Source organism: Podarcis filfolensis, assembly GCF_964270895.1.
Source record: "Podarcis filfolensis genome assembly, chromosome: 6".
NCBI classification, from domain to species: Eukaryota; Metazoa; Chordata; class Lepidosauria; order Squamata; family Lacertidae; genus Podarcis; species Podarcis filfolensis.
The window spans coordinates 27,154,817-27,176,958 of record NC_139609.1 but is presented as its reverse complement, the minus strand read 5'-3'; the positions used below and the strand labels follow the sequence as shown (position 1 = coordinate 27,176,958).

Sequence of the window (22,142 nt, the reverse complement as noted above, 5' to 3'; positions counted from 1 at the left end):
CACTGTAGTTTACATGTATGTTCTTCTTGTTCTCTTGTTCTATATGTTAAGTCTGTGAGTTGTGCATATTCTGTCAGTTTAAGTTGCCATTCTTCTTTAGTTGGGACCTAGCTCGTTTTCCATTTTTGGGCTAACAAAACACAGGCCACAGTAGTAGCATACAGAAATAACCTTTTTTTTAAACACCTGGGAATTTCAGTCTGAATTATCCCCAACAGAAAGGACTCTGGTTTTTTTGGGGAAAGTACTCTTAAACATTTTTTCCCCAATTCATTATGGATAATTTCCCAGTACTTTTACCCTTTTACAAGTCCACCACATATGAAAGAACGTCCCCTCCATCTCTTTGCATCTCCAGCAATTATCTGATTCAGACTTATACGTCTTAGCAAGCCTACTCAGAGTTAAATACCACCTGTGAATCATTTTCAGGTAGTTCTCCTTCAAAGAATAGCATGCTGTAAACTTCAAGTCTCTTTTCCAGAGTTTTCCCCCAGAGGTTAAAAATCCACCACATTTTTTGCTCTATAAGACGCACCAGACCATAAGACGCACCTAGTATTTGGAGGAGGAAAACAAGAAAAATTATTCTGAATCCTAGAAGCCAGAACAGCAAGAGGGATCTGGCTTCTGGGATAGCCGCACGAAGCCTCTTGAGGGCAGGAGGAGCCTTTGTCCTGGTGCCCCTAGGACAGCTTATGGGATAGCCGTGCGCAGCCTCTCCGGGGCAGTGGGAGGAAGGCTCCGCAAAGAGCCGTGCTCCCTTTAAAGAGCGCACGGAGCGTGTGCTCTTGGGGGCTTTTCCCCGAGGAGGGAGAAGTGCGTCTTGTAGAGCAAAAAATACGGTATATTGTGTCCTATATCAATTTCCCAGTTTGCTACTAAGGCTTTAACAAGCTCGTCTTTTCTTTCCCAAAGAGAGGTATTTGTTCCATGGACCCTTTTTAATTTTTTTAATGCAGATTATAGGATTGAATCCATCATGTTCCTTTGATAGACACGTACGCTCCTACACATGTTGGCTTATTTGGCTTCCCCCAAAGAATCCTGGGAACTGGTACGTTACTCACAATTCACAGCACCCTTAACCAACCACAGTGTCCAGGATTCTTTGATAACGTTTTAAGGTCGCACCTATACCAGCGTAACTAGCAGAACAACACAGCAAAGCTTTGGGATCTTTGCCCTTTTCTGCTGTCAGTGCATTTCAGAGTTGATGTTGAAGAAAACTCTTTGCCCACATAGTTCAAAGCAAAGTATTTTATTGCCACAAATCAACAAGACAATTATTCACATGACATACATGCAGTTAGGAGATTCTGGTGCATTGTAACCTATACACTGCTAACAAACTAAGTATAGTAACCTTGTCTTAGGAAGTTGAGGTAAGAATGGCAAAGAGACTCAAACCGGACAGAGATCCATGCAAGGCTGCTTGTTGCTTCTGGCTATATATATCAGCCAACATACACACATGCACAAACTCACTTCTCCCTCTGGTGAGAAAGGGGAGGGATGAGTCATGCCAGAATCCTGCAGCCTCAAGCTGTTTCAGAAGGCATCCTAACCCTGAACAGAAATCAGACCCAGGGGAAGGGCAACTTGAGAGACAGACCTAAGCACAGTTAATGCAATTAACACCAATATTTAAATTACACTAACCTTCTTTGGGTCAAGTCATGTGCTTTAAATATATGCTCTGTACACAGCCTGAGGCACCTTTGTGGGTGGTGTGGTAGTCATCTGAAACTGGCACATGCATCCAGCTTTTATTTGCCTCTGATCTCCATTGCTTGCAAAGAGTTCCTCTCTCTTTTTGGAATAATTTTTTACTAGATTTTATAAAGAGAGATACAAAGATTATTATCAAATATCTTTCCTGTCCAAACTGAAACATTAACCTAAGTAAAATAAAAACACTGATGCAGAGGAGAAGAAAGAAAGAAAGAAAGAAAGAAAGAAAGAAAGAAAGAAAAGTTAAGAAACTAAGGAACTTCTGATTCTTCATCTGAATAAACATTTTTCAACCCATCCACTCCAATATAAGAGTTTCTTGCCCACAGAGCATGGGTATGGTGGACTCTGAGCTTTCAAAATTGCCTCTGTTCCTCATGGGTCTTGGTAGGGTGATGTTGAGAAATCACTGTGTAGGTACACCAAATTTAGCATTAGAAATACATTGGTTGTCTCAAACGCACTGCGGTTGCTTCCTAGAAGCCTGCCAGTTTGGATCAGGAACATGGGCCATAGCCAAGGAGGAGGCAGGGAGGGGCAACTTCTCCCCCAATCAATAAAAATACATAGCAAACTGATGTTCTGCCCCCCGTGACAAAAATCCTGGCCACGCCCATGATCAGGAATGTTTGTTCTGATAAACCCGGTTGCCTGTAAGCTTTTGATGGCAGCACTAGGCATGTAAAAAAACAAAACCAAACAATATTTGTGGTCATTCAGCTTGGGAGGCAGAAATGTTAAATTGGCATTAATTTATTTTCCCCACAGCTTGCTCTGGATGAAATGTCATGGAGGCTGGCTGACGGACTTATTCAGTGTTCTTTCAGAAGAAGAATTCACTTTCCTGCTCTTCAAGGGAGGTTTAATCTTGATGCAAGCTACTATATATTTATGGCAGATGGGGAAGTCAGTGAAGGTAAGTTTGGAACTGAAAGAAAAGTGACAAAAATCCTTAAGGTTCCATTACTGGTTATGGACTGTGGTTAGACAATGGAGCCCTCCTGGAGTGACTTGGATTCAAATCTGTGTGTGTGCGTGCAATTTTTATTAAGTTTTCTATTTTACAATTTAAAATATTCATTAAACCTTAGAATATCAATGACTTCCCTTCTCTTTCCATGGTTCAATCTGCATATCATAAATCCCTGCATATTCTACATAAACTAAACTATTCAGTATTCCATTAATACATCCAGCAAGACTTGTTTACACTGCTGAAATTATCTTAATGCTGCCAATGTTTTCAAGTGTACACAGTTTTCCCCATATATTCAGCAAACATTTTCCAATCTTCTTTAAACGTATGTTCTTCTTGTTCTCATATTCTATATGTTAGACCCGCAAGCTGTGCATATTCCATCAGTTTGAGTTGCCATTCTTTAGATGGGAGCTCTCTCGTTTTCCATTTTGGGGCTAACAAAACACGGGGCGCAGTAGTGGCATACATAAATAGCCTTTTTTGACACCTGGGAATTTCCGTCTGAGTTATCCCCAACAAAAAGGACTCTAGGTTGTGGGTTTTTTTGAAAAGTACTTTCAAACATTTTTTTCAATTCATTATAAATTGTTTCCCAATACTCTTTTTACCCTTTTACAGGTCCACCAACTTGGATTCAAATCCTTACTTTGCTGCAAAGCTCACTGGGTGATCTTGAGCCAATCACTAACCTCTTATCCAAACCTACCTTGCAGTCCCTGTTCCTTGCAGGGTGCAGATAATTCTCCCCACCCTTCCTTTGCCATTAACATCTTATCTGTTCTTCATCTCTTGCGCAGGAGGTATGATCCATAAACACTACAGGCAGCCTCTGATCACAGATGGAAAGTTTAACGTTACAGGACCAGCAAAGGATATTGGAGGATCCCGCTCCCCACTTCTCATCAAGATCCATGGCAAGCTAATGCTCTGTTTCATGTGCAAGGATGGGCTAGGTCTCCTGTGGTCCAGTGACTTGTAGCTGGGGTGGCGGGGTCTTCTTGCAGCATCTGTAACAGGTGAACTTTCAAAGTCTTGCAGTTCTGTATGGGATGCTAGGGGGGACGACAGAATGCACTGGATGGGACCTCTTATAGACAACATCCTGTGTTTTCTACACGAAAGCTTCTCAGAGGAAGAAGGTGTGCAAACTTTCATACCATCTGAAATATACTTGGAGTCGAGAGTAGATTTCATTCTCTTTATTCAGCTCATAGTGGTGAGGAAGAATGGAAGTTCCCCCAGAATGTCTGCTTTATATACATTATTTACACAATGGGTCCCATGTGATTGGCTAATTCCGGGATTCTCCTGTAGGCCAATCAGGTTGCGGATTCACTTCCACCTGGAGCTGGATTGGGTGGCTCCTGTGGACCAATCAGACTGTTGCATTCTGGGTCCTATTGTTCTAGGTCCAATCTGCTGCATTCTGAATCTTATTGTTCTAGGGCTAATCAGACTGCTGCATTTTGGATCCTATTCAACTCAGTACATAATACTATCTTTATAGGAAGCAGTGTAAGAACAGCTTCTGATATTTCAGGCTGGGGATGAAAGAAACCATAATGGCTCGAAAAGCGCTCTTTGAATGTCTGAAGCCATAAAAGTGACCTTTGATTTTATTTTATTTTTAAATCGTGGCTACTTCACAACTCATAGCTCTTTGCAAGAACCTCTTGTGTCTTCCTTTTTCAGGTGCATTAATGTTCGTTGCATGGATGACCACCGTTAGCACTGGTGTGATCGTTGCCCGATTCTTCAAGCCTGTCTGGCCTAATTCATTGCTGTTTGGAGAAGAGATCTGGTTTCAGGTGGGAGGAAAAGCCAGAAGATGGCCGTTGTCTCTATTCAAGTGATGTGCTAGGAATCATAATAGTTGGAAGGCATCTCTAAGGTCCTGCAATCCAACCCTCTGCAAGATTTCCCTCAAATCCTTTTGTGTATTCCTTAAGAGCATAGGTTCCATTTTTATTCTAAACAGATTGATTTTCTGCCACCATGTTCCTTGTTACTAGAATTTTGCATAAGAATGAGTCTCTGGATTCTATTGAACTAAGCTATTTTCTTTTAAATGCCTAACTTTTTATCGATAGGTCCATCGTGCCCTAATGGTGATGACAGTGCTGCTTACAGGTGCATCTTTCATTCTTCCATTCTTATACCGGGGAGGCTGGAGCGATGTAAGTGACATTACATAAGCTTGATGCTTTCGTTCAACAATGTAACTCCCCATGTGTGGCTATGTTAAAAATTTTGTGTTCTGACACTGTTCTTTCCCGTTACCTATAAAAGAGTCACAAAGTTCAGAACCGAGAGCTAAGTTTGTTCTTGATTTGTTATGTAAGACACCTGATGTGGATGACCAAGTGAAAAATCCTGTATTTGCCGTCTGGTCTTGGCAAACTTGTGCTGGGGTGGAAGGTGTGTGTGTGTGTGTGTGTGTGAAGGAGGTAAATTGCTGTGCCAGTCTTCATCCACCCCTCCTCAAAACCTGGTCCAAAGAAGGTTAGGAATGCACCCTAATACAATAGCATAATTATCTTCAGAATTTGCTCCACAATGAGAGAATTTTTCGCCCTATAGGACGCACCGGCCCATAGGACACACCTAGTTTTTTTTTGGGGGGGGGGAATAAAGAAAAAAAATTTATTTCCCCCCCCAGCCGCGGGAACTCCCGCAGGGCTCCCTAAGCTGCGGATATCTGCCCGAAGCGTTGGGCGCTCTGCTTCAGCGCCCCCCGCGCTCCGTGCAGCAGGCTGCTATCCGCAGCCTAGGGAGCCCTGCGGGAACTCCTGCGGGCTCCCCAGGCTTAAGGATAGCTTCCCGAAGCGCGGGGCACACTGACCCCTCTCGCTCTCCAAGTTTCAGTGAAAGCCTGCATTCGCCCCATAGGACGCACACACATTTCCCGTTCATTTTTGGAGGGGGAAAAGTGTGTCCTATAGGGCGAAAAATACGGTATTATGCCATCTCCTAGTAGCTTTGGGGCCTTTTCTTTGTTCTGGAGTCTTTGTGCATGTGTGTGCTTCTATTTGATACTTGGTAAATAATGGCAATTCTTTTAAAAAATTCTTTTAAAAAATAAAATAAAAGTGCTCTCTCCACGTCTGGCTTTCTAAGTATGGAAAACGGTCCCTTAAGTGCAGTAGTACCTTGGTTCTCAAACTTAATCTGTTCTGGAATTCTGCTCCAAAACCAAAGGGTTCCAAAACCAAGGTGCGCTTTCCCATAGAAAGTAATGCAAAATGGATTAATCTGTTTTACTATCCAACGAGGCCATTGATCCATAAAATGAAAGTAATAAACAATGTACTGCAGTAACACAATCAGTAGCTGAACTGGGTTCCACACAGTCACAAAAACAAAAAGAAAGAGCCGCAAAAACAAAAATGCAAAATAAATAGCAAAAACAGATAGACCTCAGTATAACACTCAAAATGGAAGTGTGACACTCAAATCGGAAGCGTAACATTCTGAAATGTTACGGCTTCTGAAAAAAGTTCTCAAACCGGAACACTTACTTCTGGGTTTGCAGTATTTGGGTTCCAAGCTGTTTGAGTACCAAGGCATTTGAGAACCAATGTACCACTGTATTCAAGAACTTGCATAGCATATCCATGCAATGACTATATCCTGCTGTGAAGTGTGGTCTTTGTCAAAAAAGCATTGTTGGAGGGTTGTTCATAACCAAACCCATCTTTTATACAGCAAGCAGGCTTCCATCCATATCTTGGCTGTACGGTGATGGCACTGGCAATCTTTCAGCCCATTATGGCAGGCTTCAGACCTCCACCTCAAGCACCAAGGTATTCTTGCATGCTCAAGTTACATAAATATATTCCGATGAGAGTGCGAGGGAATTACCAGCCGGGTTAAGAGGTTTAAAGGGCAATGATCCTGTGGTTAATGGGTATGGAAACCCCAGACCTGCGCCCTCTTCCAGAAATTTGTAACCCCCAAGTTTGCAAACTCCAGTTACAGCAACCCTAATGAGTGTGTGGTGATGTAATCATCCTCTTTCTCTTTTCACACCCCGGGCACTGATGGTGTTTGGAATCATGCACTGACTTTCTTTTCCTTTTTCTTTGGGAACAGAAGAGAAATCTTCAACTGGTTACACTGGAGCACGGGCACAACTGCTAGAATATTAGCAGGTGAGTGAATAATTCATTCTAGCCTTATCTAAAATGTTGGCTTTGTAAGATGGCTAGGAAGAATGGGTATTAATTATGCTTTTCTTAAGTTAATTTGTGTGGCTTTCTACAAGTGGCAGTCCAATACTTGCAGATCTTGCATTTTTTGGTAACTTCACTCTGGCATCTTGCTGACTATAGTGGTACCTCGGTTAAGTACTTAATTCGTTCCGGAGGTCCGTTCTTAACCTGAAACTGTTCTTAACCTGAAGCACCACTTTAGCTAATGGGGCCTCCCGCTGCTGCCGTGCCGTCGCCGTGCGATTTCTGTTCTCATCCTGAAGCAAAGTTCTTAACCCGAGGTATTATTTCTGGGTTAGCGGAGTCTGTAACCTGAAGCATATGTAACCCGAGGTACCAGTGTACTTGAAATTGCTTTGGTTTCACATGCAATATCAAATAAATGCACGTTGTTCCGTGACCACAATCTGACCATCACTGGGAGTGCATAGACTACAACTGCTAAACATTGTGTCTGAAGGTTTAAAGCTCCTCTAAATAGCCTGTTTGTTGGGTATTCATCCTGGTTTGCTTGTCCAAAGTTTACCTATGTCTGGTCTTTATTGGACACTTGTTCTGATTTGCTTACATCTTCCCATTAGTCATTTGTTCATCTGACATTTGTCAGTGCATTTCCCTGTCATTTCCAAACTGCAAAGAGTCAATTAAAAAATAAAATAAAAAATGTGTTGTTATGGGTCCACAATGCTTTAAATCCACAAATATAAAATTCAGTGGTCACTTGAATGACTCCTACAAAATGTTCTGGAGGAAACCTTAGTGTCTGTGCATTGGAAACCACAGAGGATATGGAATCTCTTGCTTTATACAAGTGAGCAGGTAGCCTGTAATTATGTGGGACTTTGGGTTGTATTTTTATCATGTATTTTGTTGCTAACCACACTGCAGCAATAAGTTGCAGTACTGCCGGTTGAAATTACTTGATCTAATTTTGCTTACTCTCTGTTTTTGTAAACCTGGCCCTGTCCTTTAGTGGTGGTAATATTCCTCGGAATGGACTTGCCAGCTCTCAACCTTCCAGATCCATGGGATACATATACGATGATGGGATTTGTAGCTTGGCATGTTGGCACCGATGTTCTCCTGGAGATACATGGCTACTGCCTCATTCACAAAGGTAGCATGACCAATCTCTACTTTGGCTTGCATTGAACACAATGCAGTTGCAACAAGAGGCAGATATCCTGGCTCACGAAAGAGATTGCTTTTCACTGTCTAAAGACCTGTTTGCATTATCCTTATCTGCTGTCCCCCCCCTGCAGTTTTCACAATTGCTGTGAAAGCCCCAGGTACATATTTGAGTGGAGAAATGTAACATGATATACCTGATAAAATAATTTTTATTCAGGAGCAATAATGTGGCAGAAGTGGCTGGAGGGATGCATATCGGAACTAGCCCATCACACATCACCTTTGCTTATTAGATTGAAGAGAGATGGGTTTGAAGCACAAAGAACTGCTGGTTGGTTTACTTTATGGAACAGGGTCTGAAGCTGAGACGGTAAATGCTTCTGACACCAGGGGAAACCATGGATAAGCAGGCATTTGAGCTCTGTTCTCCTGGGACCAAATGGAAATCTCTGTCCACACTTCTCTCCCCTGCCCTCTTGTATCTTCCATTGGACAACCTTTCCCAGCTTGTGGCTAGTGTTGGATTCCCAACTCCCATCCATCTCAGCCAGCATGGCCAATGAAGTGTCACAGCTTCCACACACCTCCTGTAGAGTCTCTTGTACTAGAATAAGTAAAGTGTGTTCCAGAATGGGACCATGTCAAGGACAGCATCCCCACTTCTCCATCAGAATATGCTCATTTCAAACAGTGTCTTCATCTCAAATGAACGAGCGGCATCCCCTTTGTTTTGAACTGGTGGATGAAGCTCAACAGGCACAATCTAAAACAGGGCTGCTTAAAGATCTATTCTGTCCACTGGATTGTGTCTGGTGTCTTTTAAGATAATCTGGTAAATGACCAGAAACATAAAGGGTAGAGTGTAGCTCTGATCTAGATCTGTAGGCACGGTTTTAATTTCAGAATTTGCATTTTGGGGGATTATATATTTTTATCTTCTACACTGCTTTGATGGCTTCAGGCTAAATAAAAATTAACCGTGAAACTTTTATTTTGCAGTTCAAGTGTTGGAAGATGACAGGATACAGATTCTGCAGTCCATTACAACGGCAGAGGCACAGGTAAGCACAGAATGCATGCGAGAGGATAAATATATGCATATTGTCAGGGAATCAGGAGCAGGAGCACTGGGGAGAGAGGATTGGGAGAGCGAAGGGGAAGAATCCGAGGGCAGCGTAGGGGAGTATGACAGTGGCCCGAGAGATTCCATGAGCTTCTCCAGCGAATCAGAAGATTCCCAGAAGGGGGCGCCGATGGTCAGGGCAAGGGGGGTCCCAGGGGGGACGCACCAGAAACAAGGAGCCAGAGGGGAACCCCAAAGCAGCAGTGGAGGATCAGGACCAGTTTCCCCACCAGAGCGTAGTGGGGGGGAGGAGTCACATGTGTCAGGAGCAGTGTCTCCTCCAGAGAGGGAGTCAGGGCTGACCACGCCTCCAACGGAGGGGAGGTCAGTTGCAGCTAGCCCCCCCGATGGGGGAAGCAGTGACAGCAGCAGTGGAACGGTCAGGAGGAAAGTTGCTGGCTGGGCGCGCGCGCCAAGTTCAAATGTGCAGGCGCGCGGAACAGCAGGAGACCCGGATGGGGAACCAGCTCCTAAAGCCCGCCGGAGGGAGGGAGAAGGCTCAGGGGAATCAGCGGGAGAAGAGGCTAGAAAGGGCGGAACCCCGGCGGGCAGGCGGACCCAGAGGAGGAAGGAGCAGCGGAGAAGGTGGAGCAAGGCTAGACTCTTAAATTGGTGTCAAGGGGGAGGAGACTCAGACGGAGCATCAGTGGTCTGACACTTTAGACGTGGGGCTGCGCGCTGCGGCTCTGGAAGTGAAATTGAACTTCAATAAAGGCTTTTACACTTAACAACGAAGCAGCGTTGGTCCTTTGTGAGCTGGGACCTAGGGTAGCCCTGACACATATATATATATTCTGAGCATGGAGCTGCCTCCTAATAACTATACTACTTTCAGGGCGTAAGGCTAGCTCATTTGAATGCTCCCATGTGCTTTTAAGGGAAAAGCAAGCTAATGCAAAAGGTGACTAGCCTTGTGCACAACCTTCCTTCTTCCATTCCCATCTCCTTGATGTATCATGTACAGAGGGTTTCTCTTTCTATGGGGAAGCGTTTGGAATGTGTCTTCCCCCCATTTGTATCCTGTAGTGGTACATTCCAGAGCAGCCTTTCCTAACCTGTGGCCCTTCAGATGTTGCCAGACCATAATTCCCATTATTCCTGAGTTAGGAATGAAGGGGAAATTAAATCCAGTTCTCATTTAAAGCCGAATCTGTCCAGTTCACAGTTTCTGAAGCAGTGTGTGAACCAAAACGCAGTTATCCTTCAAAATTCACACTTATCCAAAGTTTGTGATGTAGTTGCCTAACCAAACAATGTTTTACAGAAATAAATAGACTGGGGGAAGGTGTGTGTAAAAATGAATATGTTGGTGAAATAACAAAGAAAAATAAATGATATTAAGGGAAACTGATTGCGAAAATGTGTAAGTTAGTCAAACCTTCATATAAAAATGCGTTTATTAGGAGAAAGTCCTACAAAGATTTTGATAAATTTTCATGAGGGTTTTTAATATATATATATATATATATATATATATATATATATATATATATATAATCAAATTTGTGCCAAATGGGGACAATTTTAGAGTGGAAAAATGAGAAACTGAGACAACTGGAAATGTTGTCTACCCCTACTCCTGACCATTGGCTTTGCTGGCTAGGGCTGATGGAAGTTGGCTTCTGATGGGCCAGAGTTTTCACCATAGCTGTCAACTTTTTCATTTTCTTGTGAGGAATCCTATTTGGAATAAGGGAATTTCCCTTAAAAAAAGGAAAATGTTGACAGCTATGGTTTTCACATACCTGCCGTATATCCTCTCCACTCCTTATTTTTGCTGAACTGACTCAACATTTTTACAAATGGTTGCATTCCCAGTGTTTCCCTTTCTCTCTTTACAGGGGCATACATTTAAAAAGACAGTGCTGTTCATCTACATTAGTGGCAATGTGGCATTTCTCATCACCTTCCTGACAGCAATTGTAAAAGTATGACAAAGAAGAAGCCTTTAATACTCCGAAGAGCTTGCAATAGAACTGTTGGAGACGTGTCTTGCTGAAGTTCATAGCAGAAGGACGATCTGTAACGTAAACGCTGCCAATTCAGGATTTAAGAAACCTCATATAAACCTGGTCCTCGTTATACAGCCGTTGCAGGGCAGAATTAGACCTTTCTTGGCAAATACGTTGTCCCAACCTGGTCAGAACTGCCTTGGTCTCCAGCATGGATGTGCTCCCTTCAACATTTGTCTATCTGGATCCTGTAGATTCATCGGTCACTTCAAGGCTCAAGGGAGAGCTTCCATTTGAGAAGTTGGCCTTTCTTGTTCCAGGGTTGCCATTGATTTGAAATGGACTGCCTGCCATTGCACTTGATCAGCTGTCTGTCCATCCATCTAATAGGTCAACATGTTCATGTTATTCCTAGCTAGTCTCCACCTGCAACCACCACCATTATGACATAGGAGCTCCATATGCTCATGGTCTATAGGCTAGCTAGAGGATGGTTAAAGGTCTACACATCCCTCTCCCCAGCCTGCTTCTAACCTGAGCATGGATGCAGATAGTCATTGTCTCAGTGTGACGAAGAATAATGGTCTACCACTAAAGGCTTTTGTGGCTGGATTTCAGACTGCAAGGCATTAGTTTTTAAGGATGCCTCATCCATAGGGATTTCAGCAGTTATATTTGGAAACAATTTTGTGAGTTGAGAGGGAACGAGAACGGAAGCCAGTTAGGGGCCAGATATCATTTGGAACAACTTATTTCAGGCATCGGAGATCCCAAGGATTGTGTTTGACACAAACGTCTTGGATTTGTAGCTCTGTTGGAAGACTATATGGTGTTAAGTGTGTGTGTGGGGGGAAACAGCTCTGGTGGAGATCTAACTGCCCTTTCTCCTTTGAAGCAACCAATGTTCTTGTAGATTACATCTCTCCCCTCACTCTGAGTTTCTTTAACAGGTAACTAGTAGCTGTCCCAGAAAGCTCTCTAGAATTAGTGCCAACATTTGTTTAAAGAATGATTGGCACATGTATATCTAAATATGTGTGTGTATGAAAAAAACTGTCAACCTGCAGTCTCTGGGTGAAATCCAATTATCCATTGGATGTCACTGAAAACAGCAGAGGCAGGTGGGTGATTTTTTGACAATGCTCTAGATGGTGTGGGTCCCTCAAGAATAGCATGGAAGATGCTGCCGGTGGGAGGGGGAGGTGTAGCATGAGCAAAAATAATCTGTCCTCATCCATTTGCAAAGGCTGCTGCTAGATGAAAAATTCTTCCCACGGGCAAAAGGATGCAATTGGATTCCACCCATTGTGGTTCATGTTGTCTTCCACACTGGATTGAAATAACTGGATTTCTTACTCCCTGTCCCCTTGACCCTTTCCTTGCTTTCCCTACCTGCTACACCCTGCACAAATCAAGTGTGAGACCATCTGCACTGATTTTATAGTTGTGCATTACATTCCAGTGCTTCATTTTTTTATCCTATTATGAGAGTGTGAATTGCATAAATTAAAAGAGTTGCTTTGTGTACTCTGTGTACTTTTTTCTTGATACTTATATGAAGAAGCCATCTCAGTTTGTCCAGAAGCAAGTGCCATCCACACATGGACTTGTATTTTCAGGTGTCCCTGAATCACTGTCTGAAAGTTAATGAAATGGGCAATTAAAGAGAACCCCTGGCCTCTCACCATAACTATATGTATTACTTATGCATTGAAGCAGGCTAATCTGCTTGCCAAATCTCTCTCTCTCTCTCTCTCTCTCTCTCTCTCTCTCTCATTGTCTTTGACCTGTTTGTAGGGAAGATGCAGTCCTGCTGCACTTGGCATTTTCATATAAAACTCTTGGATGCACAGCCGAGCCACTGGGACTGTAACTTCTACTGCTGAGACACTGTGGGGCGCTCTTGCTCAGAGTTTAATCATGGTTAAGTTTAAACGGTTGCCAACTCAAAGAAATGAAACAGCCCACAAGAACAAATCTAAATGTTTATCAGAATAGAAATCTGTGCTTTGAAAGCACAATGCCCAAACAAAATTTCAACTATTTTAAATATTTTTTTGTACACATACTTCAGCCTGTTGTCTCCAGAAATTCTCCAAATCAGCAAGTCTTGCCCATTCTGTTCTCTGTCCTGTTTGTGGCCCAGGCTGAGTTCTTGTGCAGCAGATAGCTATGACCTGAAGCAGAGAACTTTCCTTCTAGCAAATCCTTATGCTGGAGCATGAATTGTTGTGATTTTTATTTTTCTTAATTTTTTGAGAACTTTGGCCATGTCTGAAAATGTGTTTAGCAAAGGCGCTGGAGGAAAAATGACCATAGTGGTGTGGGGAAGCGCTGTCTAATCTGAAGTGGCTAACGGCACAATCCTAACCATGACTACGCAGCAGTAAATCCTATTGAATTCAATGGGGCTTATTCATAGGTCAGTGGGGGTCTGTAACTATGGAGTGGAAAAGTGACAGATGGATGTAAGCATAAGATGGTGGGAAAAAACCACCTTAAACCCTGCTTGTCGGTCTCTCTCCCACCCACCCCATAACAGACTTTTGACCTCCCCCCGCCCCAATTCTGAATGAGGAAATGCGATGGGGTTGACACAATGCAGGATGCATTGAATATGAGTGCATTAGCAGAGAGTGGCAGCGCTTTCCATCTCTAGTAGGTGTTTTACATATGCATGATGCCTTCACTTTTGAAGCTGCAAACACACTTCGGCAAGTACTGATAACCATATAAATATATTTCTAAAGTCTCTGCTCTTGCCATTTCCGTGGTTCACAGCTGGCAGGCTGGTGATAGTGGGGCCAGGAGGGGTTGTACATAGGTCAAGGCTATTTGTAGTTCAGAGAACTGGCCCTGCTACTGTCAGAAGTAGAAATCTATCTTCCGGCACCCCTAGTCGTCCTGTGGGAGATGACAAAAGATGTGGGTTAGAGTATGTACCGTATTTTTTGCTCTATAAGACTCACTTTTTCCCTCCTAAAAAGTAAGGGGAAATGTGTGTGCGTCTTATGGGGCGAATGCAGGCTGCGCAGCTATCCCAGAAGCCAGAGCAGCAAGAGGGATTGCTGCTTTCACTGTGCAGCGATCCCTCTTGCTGTTCTGGCTTCTGAGATTCAGAATACTTTTTCCCTTGTTTTCCTCCTCCAAAAACTAGTAGCGTTTTGTGGTCTCGTGCGTCTTATAGAGCGGAAAATACAGTACAGTAGTTCACCCTGCCAGGAGTTTCCTTAACAAGAACCAAAAGAACACATGGAGATAATCTCTAGGGAAGATGGTGGGTTTGGGTAGTAGTAAACATCCTGAAGTGTCATAGTCCCACTTCAGATCCCGTGATTTATGGGAATTTACAAATCATGAGCTGTGACACTACATCCACAATTGGTAAGGATAGGAAGATACATTCTTGCTTGTGTGGTTGGGCTTAGAGAATGATCTGAATAGGAAACAGCCAACCCTCACTCAATAAATGGGACTCTTATGAGTGCAGCCTTGTTAAAGATATTGGCTCTTAGCTTCCAATTACATAGTCATAGCATTTATTAGAAATGTCCCATTTGTTATCAGAAATTTTTGAAGGCACTTGAAGTTAAATTCATATGGGTTGGGTTGAGTAGCTGGAAGCACAACTCGCGGTCCATTCACTTTCCTGCAGGGTGCCATTATTCTTACGTATGCTTCTTTCGAATAGGCGAAAGCCGTCAAAGTCCGAAATGTAGAAAGCTCTTCTTCTGCTTCACATCACACCAGCAGATACTTAGTATTTGTACCACTGCAGCTCCTAAATGACTTTTTTGCCCAGTTTTGCCATTCTCATTCTCAGAGCTGCAACATAAATAAATAAAAAAGTCACAAATTCCATGCGTTATCCCACTTCTAAATCTAACTTTTAAAGAGAATTGCACTTACCTCAAATGGTTAGGTCCAAGAGAGCATTGTTTTAGTAGAGTTAAAAATCAGAAGTTATTAAGGTGCAGAGAGACAGCAGCATAGATGGCAGGTGAAGGAAGAATGGGAACTAAAACAGCTTGCACGGCTGTCAAATTGGTCATTGATCTGCCCTCTAACCTGCTGGACACTTGACAGTAAACAATATGCCTTTTAATTTCTCAGATGAGAATTCTCTTCACTCTGAATGCAGTGCACTCCCGCCACTGGTTTGGGAAGTGATGTATGCACAATGCTAGATTCATATGTATCTTGCCATTTCTTATGAAATACTGCATTTTAAGGCATTTGCCCACCAAGCCAACTTCATTCCAAGTCAAGGAAAAGAGTGACCTTGCTGTGTTTTTTAAGCCAGGAAATGTTTCGTATAGCCTTTGTTCACTAACTACACGTTGGGCCTTGTAGGATCTACTGTAATAAAAAAATCAAAACTCCACAGTCTAGAACCAGAATCAGGTGCAAGGAGTTGGGTTTGAAAATGTTTGAAGGCTAGAAACTTTATGGACTGAACTGCAGAAGGTGTCACCATTTCCATTCTGGCCTGTTGACACTTGTGCCTCTTTTCCTTCCTTGGTACGTAACTCTTATCACCCCCCCACGGTTACAAAGGCTGCCCCTTTTTGTTTAGATTTTAAAGCGCTCTCTTCCTCCAATGCAAAAGGCATCCAGGAATGCTTCTCTGGACTGCTGGACCTTCCCCTGACATGGCACGGTGGCACTGACTTCAGGGATTTTCGTAAGATGGGTTTTGACAAGGAACAAGTAAATAAAAGAGATCTGAGAACGCCTCTATTCCCCTCTCACAAGCAGCTCTTTGTTTGTTTGCTACCTTGCCCTACAGCTGGTCTTCCTGGCTTTGTTTTCTTTGGGGGGCAAGCAGGATAATTAGGAGACTGTTTGGGAAAATTACTCATTTCCTAGCATTCTCCGCTTACTTCGCATGTGGCGGGGCACAGTAACAATGCATGGGAAGAGGACCAAAGCAGCAAGAAGAACTACTTGGCTTCAGCAGTGGGGACAAGTTCTGCAGTCAGGGAACAGTGTGCTCCAGGCTAGCTTAGATTAATATGAATTCCATTATTCTGCTATGGAACTCATATTTGGAGGAGTACTATTGGCAGGTGGTGAGCGCCTGAGCTGAATGTGCTGCAATGCGTTCCAAAATTTTAACACAAAGAGATCACGAAAAGCTGGCTCTGTAAATGCCATTTAAGCTGGAAGACATAAAACAGGCAGGACTCATGACCCCATAACACAACACAATGTCATGTATGGTGGCTCATCTGTGGCTTGATTAATGTTCTGTTTTTGTCAACTGCCTTGAAAACAAAGATGGAGCGAAGAGGGGGAAGTTTGTAAAACAGACCGGCAGGCTTCAATACATGTGCAGGCCTGCTTAAGTTCAAAGCCCATTGAAATAAATCTGTTGGGTGCTAAATCCATTTATATTGAAGTGGCGCTGTGGGTTAAACCACAGAGCCTAGGACTTGCCGATCAGAAGGTCGGCGGTTCGAATCCCTGCAACGGGGTGAGCTCCCGTTGTTCGGTCCCTGCTCCTGCCAACCTAGCAGTTTGAAAGCATGTCAAAGTGCAAGTGGATAAATAGGTACCGCTCTGGCGGGAAGGTAAACGGCGTTTCCATGTGCTGCTCTGGTTCGCCAGAAGCGGCTTAGTCATGCTGGCCACATGACCCGGAAGCTGTCTGCAGACAAACGCCAGCTCCCTCGGCCTATAGAGCGAGATGAGCGCGCAACCCCAGAGTCGGTCACGACTGGACCTGATGGTCAGGGGTCCCTTTACCTTTACCTTTATACTTTTCTTATTTTTGTTAGTGGGATCTTCTTTGTGCAACTGCATGCATATTCACAGGATTAGTCCTACATTAAGTCAACAGATGTAAACTGTTATAAATCCAAATAATTCAGCTTTACATCTTTGGGGGATCAGGTCTATATGATGCAGTCCACACTGGGTGAACCCAGTCCTTTATTCCCCCAACAGAACTATTACCAGAAGTTTGAAGTACTTGGATTTGAGGCTGTTGTGTTCTAAGAAGCATACAGAATACAAAAAGTTTCTAGCAAGGAGGAGAGTGAAAGCAGAATGAAAGTAATCATGCAAACAGGTTAGAAAATGTAACACCTTTTTATTTTAAAGACAGACAGACAGACAGACAGAGGTTAGATAAAAGAATTGGATTTTAGTCATACTTACTATTTTTTTAAAAAAACAAACAAACAAACCCACATACATCCAAATCAAGCAGGCTAAGAAAAGATATCAAAACTTGCATAAATACATTTCAAGTGAAGTGGCCAATGTTAAATCAAGGTTAAAGTAAAGCAAACCTGTTCAACCAGCCTTTCTGTGTTAAGGTGCAAGGTACATTATACAGTACAAAGTCGGGAGAACAGAGAGAGGCATGACTGAGCTCCAGAAATGGAGACGCAGAATAGGAAGAAAGGCTATTACTTACTACTGAAATGCAACCATTTTTCTCACACGCCATAGGAACAAGGAGATAACATTTTAATCAGTGTTTCCAAGTTGCACTTGACGTACAAAGGTCTGTATCTGATTTATACCAGCCCTATCTGCAGCTTAAAAAAATTTTTTTTTGCTGCATTGTGCACTTCGGTCCTTCAGTGTAGCATGGTTAACATTGTTAACACTTGAATGAAAGTGTTAGAACATAGGAGAAATGGGTTAGATAGTCTGTATTAGTCAGCTCTGAGGTGTAGAGATGCCAAGAAGAAGCAAGGAAGGAATGAAGGGAGAAAGAGAAGTAGTCAGACTGTCACATGAGAGTGCAACAGTGTCGTGACTTGCCCCTTTTTTTACCTGTTAAGGAGGGATCCTCTGTTCCATCACCTGATAACCGGCTATCGATCTGACCATTGTAGGTAGCACAGCTTAGACTTTCTTCTTGCTCCTTGAGCGATATGGAATTTTTATAAGGCGACACATTTACACCGTCACTGGTGGTTTTGCTGGGGTTTGTCTGTGGAATTGCACTTGTTTGGTTGGAGGTCTGGTAGACCTGGCTAGAAGGACCAACTGGATGATACAAAGGCTTTCCAGCTCGACTCTCCTCCTTGCTGTCCTCTTCTTCACCGTCATCGTCAATGACGACGAGTTCTGCATGGATAAGTCCATCATACCCACAGACAGTTTTATTCAGTTCTTCATCATCCACATGCTGGTAACCCATGAAAATCATTGTAACGGGTTCGGTATCATCCACGTAACACGGCACAGCTTGGACCACACTATAACTAGAACCTTCATCACTTTCCAGAGTTCCTGAAGGAGGCCTTTCATGGGTACTTACAGAGTTTCTGAATTTTATACCTTGTTGGTTCTCTCCCATCTTCTGGTAGGGTTCAACAGCCTCTTGTAGAATTTCTCTTTGAACGTTAGTTGCCATCTTGTTTGGGGGGCTAATCTGTGGTGGGCTTCGTGTTCGCTGAAGGACCGGAGAGTGAGAATTGTGCCGATAGCTCTTGGAAGAATCTAGGCCATTTTCTTTAAATGGTTGCTCTTTTTTATAGACAGGTTCCTTATAAAAACAGTCCAGGCTGTTTGTCTTGTTTTGAAGAGCTCCTTTTTGGCTATTTGTTCCCTGGACTAACTTATCATTCTGGGGAGTTGTGGGCCTGCAAAACTGGTTTGCATATACTGGTTCATGATATTCAGTGGGAGACTTGGATTGTTTCTCCGTTGCCTGCCTCAAGAGGTCCTCCACTTCAACAGGAGCAAGGTCATCTACTTCCTTGTTTGTGACACTTCCATTGGAACATACTGCATAGACCGACTTTCTGCCGTCATCGTACACTTTCACTCCTGCGCCCTTAAATTCCTCTGACGGTAGTGGTATTGTCGACAAAACTGTGCTTTCTCCAGTCTTCAGGTCTTTTTCAACTTTAATTTCCATAGCAAACAAAGCTGCATTGGAAGAAATAAGAGTCCTTTATAAAGCAAAGTAACACACGTGCTAAAGATATATACAAATGTCAATAATACAATAAATTAGGGCTCTTTGCAGACGACCTAATGGTAGAACACCAGACCCCATAAATATAGCAACCTCCCTAATCAGAGAACTCAACACATTTGCAATGGTGTCGGGCCTACAGGTAAACTTTGCAAAGTCTGAGGCTGTGTGCCCCATACCCCAAAAGAATTTGCCAACATCACCAAGATAAAACTTTGCCGCACCAACTTCAGATACTAGGGGTACAAATAAGCAGAAACCTCAACAAATTATACCTCCACAACTACAACCCCTTGTGGCAACAAATCAACAAAGACCTGAAGAGATGAAACAACACCAACTTCACTCTCTCAGACAAATGTTAATGTTAATAATAATAATAATAATAATAATAATAATAATAATAATAATAATAATACAGTGGTACCTCGGGTTAAGTACTTAATTCGTTCCGGAGGTCCGTTCTTAACCTGAAAATGTTCTTAACCTGAAGCACCACTTTAGCTAATGGGGCCTCCTGCTGCCGCTGCGCCGCCGGAGCACGATTTGTGTCTCATCCTGAAGCAAAATTCTTAACCCGAGGTACTATTTCTGGGTTAGCGGAGTCTGTAACCTGAAGCGTATGTAACCTGAAGTGTATGTAACCCGAGGTACCACTGTAATAATAATATTATGCTAGGTCACAAGAACTTGCACATGACAGCAGCAGGTGGTTGTGTTAGAACATGGAGCACCAGCAGTTTCCTGTGGAACGCGTTGAATAATTTCAAGCAATGCATGCAGGGTGTGATAGATTCTTCTCCAGCTGCTACTTTTCTTACTTGTAATGCTCTCCCTGCAACTGTTTTTCTCCTGATGGAGCTTGAAGACTGGAGGCAAGCCCTGCTGCTCTTAAAAGCACCTGGGAAGTGTGTTTTCGAGTAGGGAAAGTGCAGGCACGAAGATTGAGCACATCTTTTCTATCCCTTATATTGTTTCTTGTCTGGTTTCAATCACCCTGAGCCTACCTTATGTAAGTCCAGCACAACCCACGCTCCAGGAAATGGCTTTTGCCACTGTCATATGTAGTTAGCCTCTGTGATAACTGGGGTCACAGATGGTTCAGAAAGACATCAGATATCTTAGGATCCACTGGCAGAATACACTGCTACTTGGGAGGAGATTTTGAGCCCAATGGATTGGAGGCGCTCAGGAGGAGTTCATGAGGAATACGGAGAGCTTTCCATCTCCTTTTTCCAGCCTCCTCCCTATCTTTTCCTCGCTGGTTTGAGCTATATGTCATCTGTCCTTTAAAGACTAGAGAGGCAGCCCTTGGTCTTACTGTTCGGCTACCTGCAATGGTTTAAAGCCAGGGTGGGGGTGGGGGATGAAGGTCCACACAAACAGCTGCTGTAATACTGTGCTACCATTTCCCTCTCTGCGAAAAGCCAGAACAGGTTGGTGGGTTATCTGTGTTCTGGTGGCAATAGGGCTGAGCTTGTAAGTCAGCGTAACAAATAAATTCAAGACAGGAAGTCGTTCTACTAGCCTATCAGAGCACATGTGCACCTCTAAGACATTGCCTGAAAAACAGAAAGCACCAATTCCTCAGGAAGGACCAAAGGTCAGGGGTAGAGACTGTGCTTTGTATCCACTAGATCCCTGGCATCTCCAGGTTAGGGCAGGAAAAGACCAAAATGCTATTGGCAGTAGTGAAGATAATGCTGAATTGGTTGGATCAATCATCTGACTTGGTTTAAGGCAGCTGGGCTACTTTGCCCTCTGGCGTGATTCAGCAAGACTCTTATTTTTTTAAGCAATGCTGCTGAAGAGCAAGAGCCTGTCCCACCTGTGGCAATGGATAAGCAGAGCTGAGACAACAATTTCCATTCCTGCTACTGGGATAACGTGCAAGTTTGATATAGCACAATAAAGTTTAGGTAGACAATGGCACTCATTGGACCTCATGTTCTTCTGCCAACTTGCAAGGTTTGAGGAAACAAAAGGAGCGATTAAGGGAACATCTTTCAGCTAGTCATTTTGGCTCTCGCTAAAGATCAGCCATGGGGTTGAGCTTGAATTTCTGTGTCGGTATCTGGAAGGCACTGGTTTGCATTCAGTCTGTGCCAATGCTCTAGGGCAAGCTCTGGGCGTTTCAAAATGTTTGCTAATTAAGAACCTGCCCATCCTCTCCTTTCAGCATTTGAGATATTCGGGAACATGGAACAGATATAGCTAGCAATATTCTGGAAACAAGGTGTCTTTGACAAGGAAGAATAGTGTGCTCACCATCACACTCTTTACTTGGCAAACGAAGCACAGGCAGAACTCATGCAAAACAAAACAGAACAAACAAAACAACATTGTATGTAGCCAGTGCCACACATCCTCAAATATATGCTGTGGTACGTTGGGTTAAGTACTTAATTCGTTCCGGAGGTCTGTTTTTAACCTGAAACTGTTCTTAACCTGAAGCACCACTTTAGCTAATGGGGCCTTCTGCTGCTGCCGCGCTGCCGCTGCACGATTTCTGTTCTCATCCTGAAGTAAAGTTCTTAACCGGAGGTACTATTTCTGGGTTAGTGGAGTCTGTAACCTGAAGCGTAAGTAACCTGAAGTGTATGTAACCCGAGGTACCACTGTATATATCTTATGAGAAAAGTCTGCTTAGAAGTTTAGTCAAATGCATCAAACCCTGGAGAGCACTACAGGTCGAAGTAGACAATACTGAGCTATATGGACTAGAAAAAAAGATTTGTGTCTCTCTGTGTGTTCTATCATCTATCTATCTATCTATCATCTATCTATCATCTATCTATCTATCTATCTATCTATCTATCTATCTATCTATCTATGCATACTTATTTATTTCAAATACACATTTCATTTCCTTTTAGATGTACCCCATTTTAGATGTACCCCATTATAAATCTACACCCTTTCTTTAACTGCATTGCTGAATTTTACCTTTTCGCTTTTCTTCATCGTCCTCTGCTTCTAGATGCCCTGTCCTTTTAAGTGCAGAAGGCCTGAAAGATTTTGGAAGGTCAGGTATGTTGGCATAAATGTAGTCAGGTGGCTCTGTGAAAAG

General features: G+C 43.1%; 2 protein-coding genes across 8 annotated transcripts in view; one reads left to right on the top strand and one right to left on the bottom strand.

Moving 5' to 3' along the window:
* Positions 1-12,657, top strand: part of LOC310765543 (ferric-chelate reductase 1-like) — a 41,838-nt gene extending 29,181 nt beyond the window's left edge. For all 6 annotated transcript variants that reach the window (XM_083620675.1, XM_083620671.1, XM_083620672.1 and 3 more), the window contains 9 exons: positions 2,503-2,650; positions 3,511-3,627; positions 4,406-4,521; positions 4,804-4,890; positions 6,419-6,516; positions 6,806-6,864; positions 7,898-8,041; positions 9,055-9,116; positions 11,020-12,657. In XM_083620675.1, coding sequence (XP_083476801.1) covers positions 2,503-2,650; positions 3,511-3,627; positions 4,406-4,521; positions 4,804-4,890; positions 6,419-6,516; positions 6,806-6,864; positions 7,898-8,041; positions 9,055-9,116; positions 11,020-11,112 — 924 coding nt within the window. In that variant the 3' untranslated portion in view covers positions 11,113-12,657. The remainder of the gene's footprint in view (positions 1-2,502; positions 2,651-3,510; positions 3,628-4,405; positions 4,522-4,803; positions 4,891-6,418; positions 6,517-6,805; positions 6,865-7,897; positions 8,042-9,054; positions 9,117-11,019) is intronic.
* Positions 12,658-14,652: 1,995 nt separating this feature from the next.
* PALMD (palmdelphin) overlaps positions 14,653-22,142 on the bottom strand; it is a 54,219-nt gene continuing 46,729 nt past the window's right edge. For both annotated transcript variants that reach the window (XM_083620692.1, XM_083620693.1), the window contains 3 exons: positions 22,019-22,132; positions 17,920-19,023; positions 14,653-14,955 (listed from right to left, as the gene is read on the bottom strand). In XM_083620692.1, coding sequence (XP_083476818.1) covers positions 14,912-14,955; positions 17,920-19,023; positions 22,019-22,132 — 1,262 coding nt within the window. In that variant the 3' untranslated portion in view covers positions 14,653-14,911. The remainder of the gene's footprint in view (positions 14,956-17,919; positions 19,024-22,018; positions 22,133-22,142) is intronic.